The sequence below is a fragment of the Pan paniscus genome, chromosome 14 (assembly GCF_029289425.2).
Source record: "Pan paniscus chromosome 14, NHGRI_mPanPan1-v2.0_pri, whole genome shotgun sequence".
Lineage (NCBI taxonomy): Eukaryota > Metazoa > Chordata > Mammalia > Primates > Hominidae > Pan > Pan paniscus.
Window position 1 is genome coordinate 35,627,212 of NC_073263.2, and position 17,484 is coordinate 35,644,695.

The 17,484-nt window shown below is 36.9% G+C and overlaps 1 protein-coding gene across 3 annotated transcripts in view; it reads right to left on the reverse strand.

Annotated features, from left to right (window-relative positions):
* The window catches only part of DCLK1 (doublecortin like kinase 1), a 354,866-nt gene that overhangs the window by 326,526 nt on the left and 10,856 nt on the right, over positions 1-17,484 (reverse strand). For all 3 annotated transcript variants that reach the window (XM_034936574.4, XM_034936575.4, XM_034936576.3), the window contains exon 3: positions 8,693-9,039. In XM_034936574.4, the coding sequence (XP_034792465.1) occupies positions 8,693-9,039 (347 nt within the window). The remainder of the gene's footprint in view (positions 1-8,692; positions 9,040-17,484) is intronic.

Genomic DNA, 17,484 nt, shown 5'->3' on the forward strand with positions numbered 1-17,484 from the left:
CTGGCAGATCACTTGAGGTCAGGAGTTCGAGACCAGCCTGGCCAACATGGTGAAACCTTGTCTGTACTAAAAATACAAAAATTAGCTGGGTGTGGTGGCACGCGCCTGTAATCCCAGCTACTTGGGAGGCTGAGACAGGAGAAATCACTTGAGCCTGGGAGGTGGAGAGGTTGTACTGAGCTGAGATTGCACCACTGTACTCCAACCTGGGAGACAGAACAAGACGCCTGTCTCAAAAAAAAAACAAAGACAAAGGAAAAAAGACCGAAATATGAGCAAGGGCCATCTTCTCAATGCGACTGTGGGTAATTTTAACTTATCTTAATATTTTCCCATTTCCTTCAAAATTCTTTACATTGATTATATATTAATCTTACAAAGGACAAGACCAATTAAAAAATAAATCTCCCATCTGTCCTTTTGTTTCTAAGGCATGTTGTTTACAACATAGTTCCTATTTAAAATTGGATTTTTAAAGTTCCATTTAATTTCTGAAACAGACTTCTTTCATTTAATTTAGTTTCAAGGATTTAAAAACTAATCAGAAAAATCTGGTGCAACATATTATACTCTGCCACCACAAACACCCTTGAATACTGCAGGTTTGTGTCTCTGCAATAATTAGGCCAGATGCTTTTCATGTGCATCTCCTATTGGCCCACCACCAATTTTTAAATCCATGGGACATATTGATCAGTTCTTCTCTTTATTCACTGGATGGCTAAGGCAATGTCAGGAAGGTTTACAGCAATTCTCCTGACTCAGACGGCGAGATGTTTCTAACAGAATATCTATTGTTCCCCCACAAAATGAAAGTGCTTTCAATAGCGAAAATGATCTAAAATTGGCAGATGTGTTCTTTTTCTTTTCTATACTAGAGTCTTTCATGAAGAAGCCCTAGCTAGAAACAACCATCATGGTGCGGTGTGCATGGTAATGTAGTGTGTGGCCACGCTGCAGAGGGCACCATCATCATTTACAGCTACACATGACCACAGCCCAGGGTGACCAAGGCAGCTCCTATATGGCCATGACCCGTAAGGACCTTGCTGAATACTGGAGTCATATGCTAATGCCAAGTGGATAGACCACAGCAAACTGGTCAATCATCCAGCTACTTAGTCATTCAGTCATTTACCAGGTCAAGCTCTGGAGACTCAAAGGCCAATAGAACACCTTTCTTAGCCTCATCCTATAAAATCGAAAGGAGGAGACAGGCATTACAATAGACCAGCATAATGAAGATGTGCATGGCTACATACAATGTACAGTGAACAGGCTCCAAGAGAGTGAGTTGTCAATTTTATATGGGGAAGATAGGAAATATTTCATAGACAAGGCCACCTTTGAGCTGAATCTTGAGAAATGAGTAGGTTCTTGCTTTGCAGAGCTGGGGTTCAGTGAGATTACCTTCAATTATCAATGTAATCATCAATATAAATATATATAGCAACGAGTCCAATGCCAGGCACAGAGAAGGTATTCAACAAATGATACTAATAATAATATTACTTTCTCGGTGGGATGGATTGCCAATAGAAAGATGCCTTTAAGGAATGACCTGTACCATTGAAGAAGAAAGTGAATAAAATATCTGCATCGCATTCACAACTGACTGACAATAAATGGGATGATAAAAATACAGTTGTTAGTAGTTCAGGTACAGCAGATCAGTTGCAATGGAAACTATGCAAATGACCAATTCTACATTCATGGTATTATACAACTACAAGCGTCTTACATTTTTAAGAAAGCCTGGAATATGAGAACAGAAGGGAGAAGGACTGATATTTTTAGAGGACCTACCATGTTTCAAGCCAAGGCCTTTATATACATATTTTGTCAATTAATTATCACCCCAATATTATGAGGTATGCATTATTATGCCATCTTAAAGAAGAGGAAATTGAGATTCAGAGAGTTGAACTGATTTGCCAGAGGTCACACCACTAACGAGTATTCAAGTCAGGATTTGACTTTGTATTAGTTAAGTGTCTCATTTCGAATTCCATGCTCTTTTTATTATATCATGAAGCATTTCCATGTGAAAAGCCACATTTACAAAGGAAAATATGATTAGTCATTATAATAGGATAATTTAAAATAGTGAGTCCCTTTGGCACATTAAAATATGGTTTTTTTCCAAAAAAAGTTGTTAAGTGTCAGCTTTTCCATTATAACAACTATCAACAATTGGGTACCAATCACAGTGCTAAATTTGCCATGTGAATTGTTTCATTTAGTCCTCATGACAACTTATAGAGCAGGCATTATTATCATTATTATTATTCACAATATACAGATGATGAAACTGAGGATTATCAGGGTGTGAACTATTTCCAATAGGAGGATAAATTTCACTGTGCCCAGAGTAGAGGACAGATTTGAACTCATCTATAATTCTATGGAACTAATGTTTTTCCTCTCTGTCATGTTATCATGTATATCTATGCTTAATTTATAGCATACATAAGCAAATTTCCTCATTATAAGTAAATTCAATATACAGAAATTTTAAACTTAACTAATCAGTAAGTTGGGTAGGCTAACTTAATTTTCCAGGCTTGGATGAAAAACCACAAGCTAGATTTTCCAGACTGAAATCTCAGTCCAGGCTCAGCTGAATTTTTTTGTTTGTTTGTTGCAGGTATAACTGACTGACCAGCTGACTTTAAAGTCCAAGTTCTTTCTATCATCCCAACATGCTCCTGCCAGACAGAAAAGGCTCACAGGCCAGGTCAGGGCTCCAGCTGTCATAGAAGCAAGAGAACTCACCACCAGAAGGCAATCACAAAGCCAGTAGACTTGTAAACGTCCCCCAAATGCTCTCAGCACACTATGGAAGGGCTTTAGAAAACCTATCTTCAGTACAGCAGTGGAACACTAAGAGAACTTAGAATTCATTTTACAGCGAGCTAGAATGCAATTTACAGAAAACTAACTTTTGCTAAAATGAATCTAAGCCTTAAAATATACATCACTGCAGGTACCCATAATTGATCACATCCTCAGAGGAGCTCAAAGTGAAAAAAAAAAGGACTTAAATCTTCCCAATTTGGAGGCACTAACATCTACATAAGGACAGGTGTAGCTCATGAGTCCTAAATATTGACCAAGGATATGTGACCTAAAATAGTACATTCTATTCTGAACACTTTAATTCTGTAAGTGAAGTGTCATTATGATTCTTAAACTTCTTTTTCTTTGAAATCATCTATTTCCATCAATTCATAGCTCTAATAAATCATGAGGATGGTTTAACATGTGCTCTGAGCTTTTGTAGAGAATTTTAATTTGACATTTTAAAGTGTAAGCTAAATTACTTGTATCAACTTTTTTTTACTCCAATTGCAAACAAAACTAAAAAGTATTACATTCCCTTTTGCTACATAGGTAGTGTAGCAAATCAATAGTACACATTCTTTATACCAAGAATGAAGGGTTTTAATATGCTTGCAGAAGTTAATTAGAACTGTCACAGAAAAGTTCTACTAATAAAAAAGGAAAAATACCACTGCTGCTAATAGCTACAGAAAACCTCCTTTTCCATTCCAAATAAATCCTACCAGATTCTAAATTTCTTACATTTTGTCTGGAAACCTCTAGTTTCCACATTTTCTATGCTTATCAACTCCTATAGCCAAGGTCAGATGCAATAATAATTTGTACCACTTTTTTAACTTGTAAGAGGAAGACATATCTTAAGCACTCTAAACCCAAGAGTCGACCAAATTATTTTTACTTCAGATTAGAATTAGATATTAAAGGCCAAAAAGAAGAAAATAAAGACCATTTTGTGATATCTGATTCATAGATTCCTATTAATCATCATTACCATTTCCTGTAATCAAGTAAACTCCTATATTAAACACCTAAAATAAATGGCGGCAATTATTGACTCATTTACAAGCATCTTTTGGGCTTTATGTTTATAACAGGCAATGAGGATTCATGATCAAAAGATACAGAGAAGATGTAATGATGGATTAATTTATCAACAGCTACTGGGATGTCCTCAAAATGGCAGTTATGATGCTTTCTCATGGTTTACCATCGAAATCAGTTTATGGCTACCCCATACTTCAGCTGAGTAATTCCTAATGTTTTCCATATTGGGAAAACAATAAATTGTTTGCTCACTCTAGCATGCTAGCAGTGGTAGATTTTTTTTTTTTTTTGAGATGGGGTCTCACTCTGTTGCCCAGGCTGGAGTGCAGTGGCGTGATCTCGACTCACTAGCAGTGGTAGATTTTATAAAGTACATGGCCTATGTGAAATGTCTATAAGATAAAAATATAACATCTCTGGGGTTTTTTTCTCTTCACTAAAGCATGCTGCAATGTTGTACAGATCTTTGATGTTGAAAAGTAGATAAGATAGGGATGTGCATTTATTTTCTACTTAAAGAGCAATCTAGTTTGTCATTGCTGTATTTCAGTGGGAAGGGGATCATTGGGAAGTGCCCTATCTATGTTCTTTATAGTATAAATCACCTACTTAGGCACTAGCTGTTCTATGTTTCTAAGGAAGGATTCAAGAACCACAGATTTAGCAGCTCAAGAAAGCCAGATTTGCTTTTCCATAAAAGGAGTCAGGAGATATGCAAGGGTATCTTTGTAGCAAATCTGGTAACTTTTAGTCTCATTTTAATCACTTAAAAAATAGTTATACTCCAAATGGCCTCTGGGAGTAACTGCTTGGCAGGTTAAGTGAATAACCCACAGCAAAGTTCCAACATCCAGAGCTTGGACTTGGGCAAGAGGAAGAGACTCTCAGACTCTAAGATCCTGCAAATCCTCCCCTTGGACATGGGTTCAGGGGACATGATTTTAACTGTTAGCTAGAAAATGTCCCTTTTTCTTCTTTGGAGGTCTTTAACCAAGGCCCAGATTTTTAAAAAAAATGTATCACTGAAATTAAGGCATGGTAAGTGCTTCCTTGAACTGCCAGCCATGCCAGCAAAAGGACTGATGACCTGGTGAGCAGTCACCCTGAAAGTTGCAAGGAAGAGGAGGAAGGTCGGGGCAACCATTTGCTGAAGCTTCAGTGCCCCTGAATAAAGAATGGAGTTGCAATCATTAGAAAGGGTTTGCTCACACATAGGCTGCTTATGAACCACAACGGTCATCTTGGCCAATTGCAGCTTCCTGCAAAATCTTTTCTAGATTGTGCAGCATTTCCAAAACGTTTATTTCCTTATCTCAGTCTAAAAACATCAAAAAAAGTACTGTTCGATGAACTCTTTGCTTAGGGCTAACACAAACCCGAGAGGCAACTGAGCAAGGAGTGGTGGTAGAAACAAGTGAGAACAGCATGTGGTCTATGCCCTCCGGCGTCCGTCTCCTCTGGGTAAGATATTAAACAGCAGGCTCCGGCTTTCATGGTTCCATTGTCCAAAATCCCAGCGTCAACAGTTTTCATGCCATGGATACATCTGTAGGCTGCCCCAAGGCAATCTACAAAACCATCTTCCTCTCTACCCATTTACTCAAAGCACTCAAGCAATTCATTTTTTAAACAATTCTATTTCCTCAACCCAAAAACATGAAATTCTTTACTGGGCATTGGAATTCCCATATTGTTTATGGAGTTGATGTGAGGGTTCAGTTAAACTATTTTTTAAAAAGGTGGGACAAGTAATCTTAGGGTGGCATCTTGTTGGCAGCATATGGACCCCGATGCCACCACAGGCAGGCCAAGATGGTAGCAGTGCAGGTGCCACCCCACTATGGCCAAGCGTTATTCCACAGGACAGCGTGGAGGAAAGTGGTTTATTCTCAGAGGCTTATCAAGCCTCAGTCTCTGCCAGGGTTGTCAAAAATTCTACTCTAACAAACTGCTTATGGGACAGATTTCTCTTTTGAGCCAAAAAGATTCTAAAGACTCCTGGGGTCCATGAGGAAGCATCTTTGTTCTCACTGGGAACCCAAGGAATAAGTCTTTATGTTCTTTCCACTTTATCATCCAATTCCTCTGCAGCTTTTCACTGATCCTGCTATGAAGAGAACATGCCAACACTAGGGGAAATGCCACAGCAGCAAACTGAACGCTTGACAAAACAACAGTTGAGTACAACAGTCAGCAGAATGACTGCAGGGAAAAAAAGGACAGAGCAGAAATGTTTCAGATGATATTCCTTGGACAAATTACTCTCTTGACAATTCTTTCTCAATATATTTACATCAGTTTGGTGCTTTAACATAATCTAAAGTGGTACAGTGGTTACCAGCACAAGCTCTGGAGCAAGACCAGTTTAAATCGTAGCTGTGTGGTCTTATGCATGTTTTTAATGAGTTCTGTGCCTTAGTGTTCTAATCTGTTAAATGGGGATAATAAGCAAGTCGTTATGAGGATTAAACATGCTAATACATGCAAAGCACTTAGAACAATGCTCAATAAAGCTATCATCATTATAGTTCAAAATTGCTATTGCATGTATCATCATAGTTGACCCACAGCACTCTATAAAACACAGGTAATCATTTTATCTGTGTTTCACTGATGAGGATAATGAGGCTCAGTTAAGTGTTTTGCTAAAAACATAAGGAATCTACGGCTGAGCCAAGACTTGAATCCTGGTTTTTTGACATTAAACCTCGGATTCCGTCCCATGACTTTGGATTATTTATATGTAAACCACAGTAAACTAGCCGTTATCAAATATTGATTCTAGACAAATTCAGTAAGGAAGAAAACAACTGAGAACATCATACCTATTCTAGGGATTTATTCCTGAAATAAACAAAATTAAATAATCAGCTGATGGCAAATTTTAGCTAAAGTCATTAAAGCCGATTTTTAGATTCAGAGTAGCATTTTGGAACTCCCAAAATTCTGAAGTGCAGCAGGGAGAGGGAACATTTATCCATATGTATTCTTTGCTCTAATGAGACACTTTATAAAAACATTTATTTGAATAGGTAAATATTTATGAAAATAGACGAACTCCCATCTTGAGAAAATTCAATATATGAAAATTCAGAACTACAAGATGTTTGAATAACTCATTAGAAATGGAGCCAGTGAAGGCCTTACAAAATGTGTAAAGGTGAAGTTTGCCATCTTATTGCTACTATAATTCACAAGCCAGCATGAACTTTCTGGTCATTGATAGATTGATGACATTTAGGCTACAGACTCTTAAATATAGAAGACTAAGTCTCATCCATTAGAGAATCTCATCCATTAGAATCCTTATCCGCATGATACTTAGGGCAAGGGTTATGAGACAAGCAAAAGACGGTAAATACAAATGAACAACTGGCACATATTCCTTCTTTCCTAATGAATTTTATAATTTAGAGCATCTGAATGGATCCCTAAGGGAAATATTCTTTCATGACTAATACTCTTTCTAGGATTAGCATCTATTTCTAATTCAGAAAGTTTGAATGTGCTAGCCTTTAAGAACTTGGAGGAGTCTTCTATTTAATAAGATCAATCTTTTAATTCATGGATCATTTTAATTTTAATATTTACTATACATACAAATCATTCAAATTATCCCTCAAAAAAATTTTTTTAAAAAAGCATTTTGATAGCACCATATTAAAAACTAAACTTCCAGCAAAGATAGTGTGCTCAAAAATATAATCTGATAAACTCTGAATGACTAGCAAATCATGCTGTACATATAATCAATTTTTTTTTTTTTTTTTTTTTTTTTTTTTTTGAGACAGAGTCTTGCTCTGTCACCCAGGCTGGAGTGCTGTGGTGCGATCTCGGCTCACTGCAAGCTCCGCCTCCCGGGTTCACGCCATTCTCCTGCCTCAGCTCCCTGAGTAGCTGGGACCACAGGCGCCCGCCGCCACACCCAGGTAATTTTTTTTTTTTATTTTTAGTAGAGACGGGGTTTCATCCTGTTAGCCAGGATGGTCTCGATCTCCTGACCTCGTGATCCGCCTGCCTCGGCCTCCCAAAGTGCTGGGATTACAGGCGTCAGCCACCGCGCCCGGCCCTAATCAATGTTTTTTAATTCAACTCACCATCAAGGTTCTGTCAAACCTGTACAAAAATAGTCCACCCAAGACAATAAAAGGTGATGCTTCCTTTGGGTTCATCTGACTAACTCACATTAAAATGACCACCCATCCAAGTCAACTGATGTTCATTCTGTAGCTGAAAAACCTCCCTTTTATTTTAACACTGAAAAATACAAGATGCGTACTATTCTAGAAATATGCCTTTAAAGCTATCCAGATGGAAATATGTCATTTCTTAGATACATATTTTAAAATCTATAAAATGTAAGTAAATCTCACTAGTGAACACTACAAAGACTTAAAATCATAAAATATTTAGGTCAAAGAAATAAGTTAGAATTTTCCCTACTGGTCACAGTTTACTTTCACACCTCAGTCATTCATTCTTAAGGCTATAAGATCTATGAGAAAACTGAAAACAGATGACAGAAAAGAATCATTATGTTAAGCAAATAATAAATGAAAAAGTAGAAATCACTGAGTAATTATTTAATCTTCAAAGATATGCATTTTTTTCTTACTTTATTCCTATGAATAATCCTGCTCAACTCAAACTTCTGACTGTTCTAGGGCCAGCAAGTACATATTTGTTGATTAAGTGACCCAGGCCCTTTAACAACTTGAGCAAAATGTATGCTTTAGCCACGTACACCCTCCGACTCCCTGGTTCTTGCCTTAAAGTCAAAGTCACATCACAATATGTCTCTTACCTGTTTCCCATCCAACGTGTACAGGCGTTTCACCACTCCCGAGTCCAGCTTGATGGCATCGGTGATATCGGTGAGGACCTGCTCAAAGGAATGAGCCGTTTTCTTGTTCAGCAGAATCCTGACAGCTTTCCGCGGCTTCACGCCACTTCTGATGATGGTGACCAGCTTGGGCCGAATGAAATCCTTATTCTCTCGCACCTCTGAAGGGCTTCCTTTAGCAGTGGCCAGTGAAGACACTGCCCGAGAAGCCGAGGTGGTCTTGACGTTCACCGACCAGTTGGGGTTCACATTCTTGGTGTACTCCAGTTTCTTGAAGGGCTCTATGGAGCCACATACATAACTCTCTCCTAAGGAAGAGAGAAATATATTTAAATTTATACTAAAATATACCCATTTCTTTTTTCCTACTTATCCTCTCTTTTGCCTTTTCTGCTTAGGGGCAAGAGCTAGCCCTGACTTTTCAAACAATGGAAGTGTGATTAATAATTAGGGAAAAAGAAAGATTTCTGATTGCTAATCTGGCACTGTCAGCAACAGATCCACATCCTGGAAAAACAAAACGAAACAATATTCCTCCATTTCCTCATCTTAAGGTCGGTGATAGAAATGCTGATCTGCTTGAAAAGACCTTAGAGAAGTGTGAAAGTGAATTTAAAATAGAAAATATTCTTTGGGAATTAGAGATACTTAAATCTGCAGAAAATTTCAAAATTGGAAGTACCTCCATTTGCTACCTGAGATAATTTAAACACTAAGAATGAATCAGAATACAGCATCTTAAAATAGTCATATAATTTACGAATTTGATGAGAGTTGATGCTAAAGATTTTGTAAAGCCCAGTAAAGTTCCAAAAGCAAGCAAATAATCACCCTTCCTTTCTCTCATCTATATAGTGCCAATCACAGTGATCCACACATACTATAAGGTCAATTCATACTTGTTCATAAGTAAGAGGTTTTAGAAGTGTTCAACATACAAACTACAGCTTCAAAAATGGGCTCTAAAATAAATATAAGTAAAAGTTTATTAAAAGTGACTCCTTAGCAGGAAATCTTTTAATGAAAATAATCAGACTATTAAGTAGATGTAGATCACACACACAAAAAAGAAAAACATGAACCAAGAGACAACAAATTGTAAAATGACGAATTCTAAATACATATTTCATAAAGTTAGGTCAAAGCCTTTTGAAATTAAAGATTTTGTAATGGCTTTTTTTCTGTGTTAATAAGTTTTTGTAACTAGGAATAGGTAAAAATGCTGAAAGACCTTCATAATTGTAGGTAAAATGACCGAGGCCTAATCTAACACAGCCCATTGACTTTTATCTAAGTCCTTGTATTATTTTTAAATTCACAGTGCAAGCATCCAAGGCCAAAGAATAAGTAGTCACATAAAAATAACTGAAGCAGGCCTTCAAAAGTTAAAAAGAGCAGTTATACATGTTACTGAACACTTGTTTTGCAGATGTTCTTAAAATATTCTCTAATGTGTATACATACACATTATGCCTCACTAGAAGTTGTATGAATAGTGCAAGTTTAACCAACCCCATTTCTATTCACCTGGCAGATCATGACTTGTCTCAGCTATGCCTTCCTCAGGATTTAAGTAAATATCAAAAACATATATGTATTTTTGATATTTTCTTAAATCCTGAGAAAGGCATATTTGGGTACTATAGAAACAGCAGTGTTTTGGGAGTTTTCATGGAGTGATGACCTGAACATGATAGTGGGAAGAGAGAACTGGAAATTCGGGCTCAAGACCTGGCCTCTCCAAGCATGTGACTTTGGACAAGTCCCTCAGATTTCTGGGTGGTAGTTTATTTATCTATAAAACAAAACCTCATTAGGTTTTTATGAAGATCAAATTAGAAGATAGAGATCAAAGTGATCTCAAATACAAACCTGCTATGTAAGTGAAAATGACCTGAGGCTACATACCCTAATCGTGCAGTAAGCCTGAAAGAAAAATTCAAAAACAAAATTACTAGAAATCGGTAAGCAGGTCTTATATTGAACAGTTACCAGTGGACACCACGTTGGGTCCATGTCAATGTGAGAATGCCCTAACACTCCCCAGTGAGACACACGGCATGTAACTGAGCTGGCAAAGCTAGCCTCTGTCAGAATTCTGTGCTAACTGAAGATATGCAATTGTCTGATTATTTATAAGTTTCTATACTAAGCTAATAACTAAAAGCAAAACAAAGATATAGAGAGCAGTTTACATTTCAACAAAAACTTTAAAAATATATTAAATTAGAAGAGGGAGCAGTTTTAAAGAACATAGCAACATGGAGTGAGTTTGTTAAAAGAGAAAATAAACGCTTTTTAAAAATATCTTCTTAGATAAAGCACCCTGAAAATGTTTAAAAGCCTAAGAAAGTTCTCCAGTTACACTGAGAAGGCATTGCTGGTTTGGTTCAAGCAACAATGATCGGAAGAAATATGTGTTTAATCTGAGCTGTAAATGTGAGGCTCCTCTGCTGGATAATCAGATTTAAAGACTGGAATGAGAATCTTAGAGAAGGATGTGAGACTCCAGTAACAGATGATACTGTGCTAACAGGAAAGCAACAGCTAAAGGAAGGAGAAGGAGCTGCCACCAAATCCAAGATCACACACCACAGTCATTTAGAGTCTGTGACACTATTCAGGAATTCAGGAAAGGCCCAGATGGATTTCCTTATGCTAATAAATTTCCATTGATTTCCTTATGCTAATACATTTCCATTTTATCATGAAAAGAAATTTCCATTAAATCTTTTCAAATCTATGTATTAACTATTTTTACCATAATCATAACACCGAACTTCTCTCAGCCACAAGAGATGTGGTTCCCGCCTTAACGCAGTTAAATTAAAGTTGGTTATATTTTCTGATTTTGTAAAAAATAGCTTTTCAATTCATGGGCTAATTATCATCGATTATTATAAATTAACAAACGTGATTGTTCTGAATGGGAAGAATACATAGTTTTGATTTGGTCAAGTAGCTCTAGATATCCAGTGTTCAATCTCTTCCTTAGTGTGACTCAGAGTTAAGAGATAAGTTATAATCTTGTTTAAATAATCATTTTTAGAGTGCATTCAAGTATTGACATGAGGTATGTGTGTTAAGTGCCATTCAAAAATAACAAGACAGGGCCAAGCATGGTGGCTCACACATGTAGTCCCAGCTACTTGGGGGGTTGAGGTGGGAGAATCACTTGAGCCTGGGTGGATGAGGCTGCAGTGAGCCATGATTGTGCTACTGCACTCCAGCCTGGGCAACAAAGCAAGATCCCATCTCTCTTTATTTAAAAAACAAACAAACAAACAAACAAAATAACAAGACAAAGTAAGCTTACAATTACTGTAGTATACTTCCTCTTACATACACTAAGCCACCCCACACCCCGAAGTCTTTTGGTATAACTTCTACTGCAACAATGAAATAAAAGTGAATTTATCTAAAACAAACAAACAAACAAACAAACAAATAAAAAAACACAAGGTATTTTTGAGCAAAACAGCCCAAAATTTGCTTTGGAAGCTTTGCATTACTTCCTATAGGTGAACTTGAACAAGGATGGCATGATTGCAAAGCTCTTAGCGGTGGTACTAGAAATTGCAAACATCATGATTTTCTGGTTGGTTATCATACAACCAGTTTTTCTTGTTTGTTTGTTTGTTTTTTCAGTTTGTTCAAGCCCTAAGGATTCTATGATAAGTCTGATTCTTCACTTGAAATGTAACACTCTGGGTGTCTAAGACACTCCAACAAATAGCAAGATGCTGGAGCAGCATCTGGCTGAATTTTGGCATTTATGAAGGCCAAAAACTAATCTTTGTTTTTAAGTAGAGAGAGAGATAAAGAAAATGACAGTTTTTTTTTAAAAGTAAGGAAATAAGCATGAAATTATGTTTGGATCCAACTAATACTAAAATGTCAGAATATGGTAATTTCTTTCCTGAAAGATTTTAGTATTTTCAGAAAGTTGGAGGATGAAATAATATCTAAGTAAGCATACTAGATTATTTTTAAGATACTGAAGAGTTCCTGTTTAAAAAATCACCTATGTATTTTTATTTTTAGGTTTCATTTTTTATGTTTTTGAGACAGAGTCTCACTCTGTCACCCAGGCTGGAGTGCAGTGGTGTGATCTCAGCTCACTGCAACCTCTGCCTCCTGAGTCCAAGCAATTCTCCTGCCTCAGCCTCCTGAGTAGCTGGGATTACAGGCATGTACCACCACACCCAGTGAATTTTTATATTTTTAGTAGAGACAGGATTTCATCATGTTGGCCCTCCTGGCCTCAAGTGATCCGCCCACCTCAGCCTCCCAAAGTGCTGGGATTACAGGCGTGAGCCACCGCGACTGGCCTGTATTTTTAAATGATCATACTGGCCATTATTCTTCAAAGCATAAGAATACATTTCCTCTAATAAGATTTATTATTTTAAAAATCTGTGAAGTTAATTCTACTTTGCCATTCGCTTCCATTATGAAATTAGAATATTTCCACTTAAAATGAGTTCCCTGGGCACTACTGAAAACTGACAATGTGGTACCAGTTCCCTGGGTGACTGGGCCTGCAGTGTGTCAGCTATAAAAGTGTTCCTCCACGAGACTCTATATTGGGGGATTCTACAAATTTGCCTCTTATTGTGGGAGTTTTTTCATTGGCTAAGAGTAAATTCCAGTTCTGATATTACTTAACTTCAGTCTGAAAATGACCTCATCTCCATCCTTCACATTACTAGAGCTGGTTGTTACCTCTTCTAGGCTTCCTTTAAGATCAATATGTGGCATAGTCAAAAGCATCCTTAAGTGAAGGATATCCGTAATATATTTCATTTTTCCAGAGGATAAACTTTCTGATTAAAAACTCTGGCAATTAAATTTCATTATTGTGAGTTATGGCAAAATCTAGGAAAAACTCAAATATGTATTGAAACCTCTGCAACTGAACTGAATTAAATTACATGAAATATTGTTTACAGAATAGAATATCGTAAAGTACCTTCTGGATATTACATTTTATGAGGCAACTCAGATACGCACAGCAACATTTCATAATCTACCTGGAAGTCACTGGCTTAGGATGATTTTCATTGAGCTATTAAAGGCAAGAAAAAAGATTTCCCAAAGGTGCTTATGGGTCATTCTTTTGCAGAAGTCTTCCGTAGCACAATAAAACATAAAAGTAAGCTTATAGAAAATGAACTTGAATGTGTATGTCAGACCTGTGGACATGTCACCTTCTCAAATCCAAAGCAACAGAAAAACAACATTAAGGAAAAAAAAATGAGAGATCTAAACTTTTTGAAATTGAAAAGTAGAGACTCTTTTACTTATTTCTTATTATAATAAGCATGGCTTATTATAATTTACAAAAATACAAGGTACAAAAATAGATGGCAAAGGATAAAAACAAAACAAAGAATATATGGAAAACACATGGAGGGTGCTTAAATAGTAAGCCAAGAAATGCAAGTTAAAGCAGATTTAAGATGTACTCTTGTACCTATTATAATTGTAACAAAAGAATAATCAAAATAAAGTGGTATTGAGGTTGCAGCAACAAAATAATACAAGGTGCTAAAATATATGACAAAGGATAAACACACAATAAAGTATAAATAGAAAACACCATTACAGACATTAAAATGGTAATAATCATTTTAAAAAGCAACATGGAAAACTACTTGGAGCCATGAAAATGTTTATAACCATAATCTCATTGCTAAAAAATTTTGCATAATAACAAAACAACAAATAACAAAACTGTGACAAGCACATACAACATTAACAATGAAACCTAAAAATTAAAAACAACCTCCTAAATCCTGAGTCATAGGTGCAAGACCTAACTTAGCCACTCTGGGAAGGGAAAGAAACCTAAGTCAGGAGACTATCTTCAAATAGGTTAGAAAGCAAGATGTGTCTACGAAAAGATTCCACCACAAGGCAGTAAGTGATAATTGCTAAGTAAGTGGTCTAGGCCATCCTAATTCAGAGGAGAAAGAAGTCACTTCCCACTTCCCACTGGGCTATCTATGAAAGGGAAATGGAATTCACACTGGCCTTGGAAGCAAGGGTAAGATTACCATTGACAAAAAAGAGAGGGGAGAACATTCCAGATAAAAATAAAATAATAATATGCTCTGTTGCACAGTACAGAAAGGGATATTCTCTGATATATTAAAACATTTTCTCAAAAAAAAAATGAAATAAAAATGATTCCATAGACAGACGAGTTAGATAAAACCACATCAGGCAACAAGGTCAGAGTTTTACACACGATCAGCCCTGGGTGATAAACAGGTTGCACTGGCTGCAGTGTGAATGAGGGGCTGAAGTGAACATGGGGAGAGAGAAGTCAAGATATCACCGAGAAAGTCATCACAGCCGACCAGGAGAGGAGGTGAACTGAATGTTACGTATCCACACTAGGGACAGAGGAGTGGATGTTACGAGGAGTACTTAGCAGATACAACCAGCCAGAATTGGCAATTGACTGGATGTGGGTTCCGAGGGAATATGAGGCAACAAAAACACTGAAGTGATGACACTGAAAATTCTCTTTGGGCCTACTTCCCATATACCACAATAGATACAATTAGAAGGGGAACAGGTTTGGATTAGGCAGTAAAGAAGGAAATTAAGTTGACTGTGCACATATTAAATTTGAAGTTCCTAGAAGCCAATCAGTTGGAGATTTCCAGCAAGCAGAAATAGGAATGGAGAAGAGAAAACAAGTTGGAGAAATGTCTTAGCAGAATCAACAGAATTTGATGATAGCCTGGATTTGAGGGATTAAGAGAGAGAGACATTAAGGGTGATGTTAAGTTATGTGATGTCTTAGTCCTTTGGCTGCTATAACAAAAGACCATCAACTGGAGGCATATAAACAACACACATTTATTTCTCACTGTTCTGGAGGCTGGGAAGTCCAAGATCAAGACACCAGCAGATTTAGTGTTTGGTGAGGGCCCCACTTCCCCACAGATGGTGCCTTTTCATTGTATCTTCACAGGGTTGAAGGGGCAAGGCAATTTTTGGAGGCCTCTTTCATGAAGCAATGAATCCCATTCATAAAAGCTCCAGCCTCATAAACTAATCACCTACCAAAAGCCCTACCCCTTAATACCTTTACATGTGAATTTTGAGGGGGTCCCAAACATTAGGACCCTAGCAGGTGGTAACACTATTTAATAAGAGCTGGAACATGAGAGAAAGAATGAATTCTGGAAAATGGAAAAGAATGAGTTCACAATTATACATGTTGAGCTTTAAAGAACTAAGGAAGAGAAACAGTTCTATATATCCAGGTAGTTGGAGTGCAGAAGAAAGATCTGATTTAGGAGTAATAGGCCTTAAAAGAGTGGTTAAAATAATGTCAGTTGATGAGATCACAGTGGATGATCCAAAGACAGGAAAATGGAGGACAGTAATGTTTAGAAATTTGGCAAGTAAAGAGGGAAAAGAAAATCACCATTAGAACACTATAGTAATAAGTGCTATAGGCAAGATCCACCAACAAATGCCAAAATTCATGGGCAAAAGCTTAAGGAGAAACAAGATATTTACACAGCATCAAAGTTTCTTCCCGAAATATTAGTTACAAAGGGGAAAATTATAACTTTAGAGTGAATATACCTGACAGACACTGCCTTCACCAAATGATCACAGGTAACCAACAAGACATATCAACATCATGTACCCCCTGAAATGATGTACTGAGGGCAAAACATGACTTCTGTGCATAACATCAATCTAATCATCAGACAAACCCAAACTGTGGGACATTCTACAAGATAACTGACTGGTATTCTTCAAACTGTCAAGGTCATTAAAGATAAGAAAAGACTGAAGAACCGTCATAGCTTCAAGGAGAAGCAGACACAACAACTAAATGCAATGTGTGATTCTGGAATGAAAAAAGGATATCAGTGGGGAAACGAAGGAAAGCCAAATGAGGCCTGTAGTTCAACTACTGTATTGTACCAAAGTTAACTTCTTAGTTTTGTTCATTGCACCATGATTGTGTGTGCTGTTCCATTACAGGAAGATGGGTGAAGGGTAAACAGGAACTTCCTATCTCTGTGATACTTGTATAAGTCCAAATTAATCTGAAAATATAATGTTAAAGAAATGAAGCAAATAGCCTGGGGGAAGAAAAGGTTAAACTGAATCCCTGTCTCACATATTATAACAATATGACTTCCATTAAAATATTTTTTAAGTGAAAACATAAACATACCACAACAAAATGAGGAAAAATGGCTTTATGATCTCAGTGTACAAAGGACCCAAGAGGCATGAAAATCAAGCTATTAATAAAGAATAACACATTTGATTATATAATTGTTTTGTACATCTACACGGCAAAAAACACAATAAATGAAGTCACTAAAGAGAAATCTGGAAAAAATAGAGTCATGTGCCACAATATTTGGTTCAATGACAGACTACATATATGACAATGGTCCCATAAGATTATAACACCATATTTTTATTGTACCTTTTCTATGTCTAGAGATGTTTAGATACACAAATACCATTGTGTTATAATTGTCTACAGTATTTAGTACAGTAACAAGCTGTACAGGTTTGTAGCCTAGGAACAATAGGCTATACCATATAGCCTAGGTGTGGAGGAGGCTACACCATCTATGTTTGTGTAAGTACACTCTATGATGTTCCCACAACGGCAAAATTGCCTAACAACACATTTCTCAGAACATATCCACCCTATTAAATGACACATGACTGCCCTCTCAATCATTATTACAAAGAGT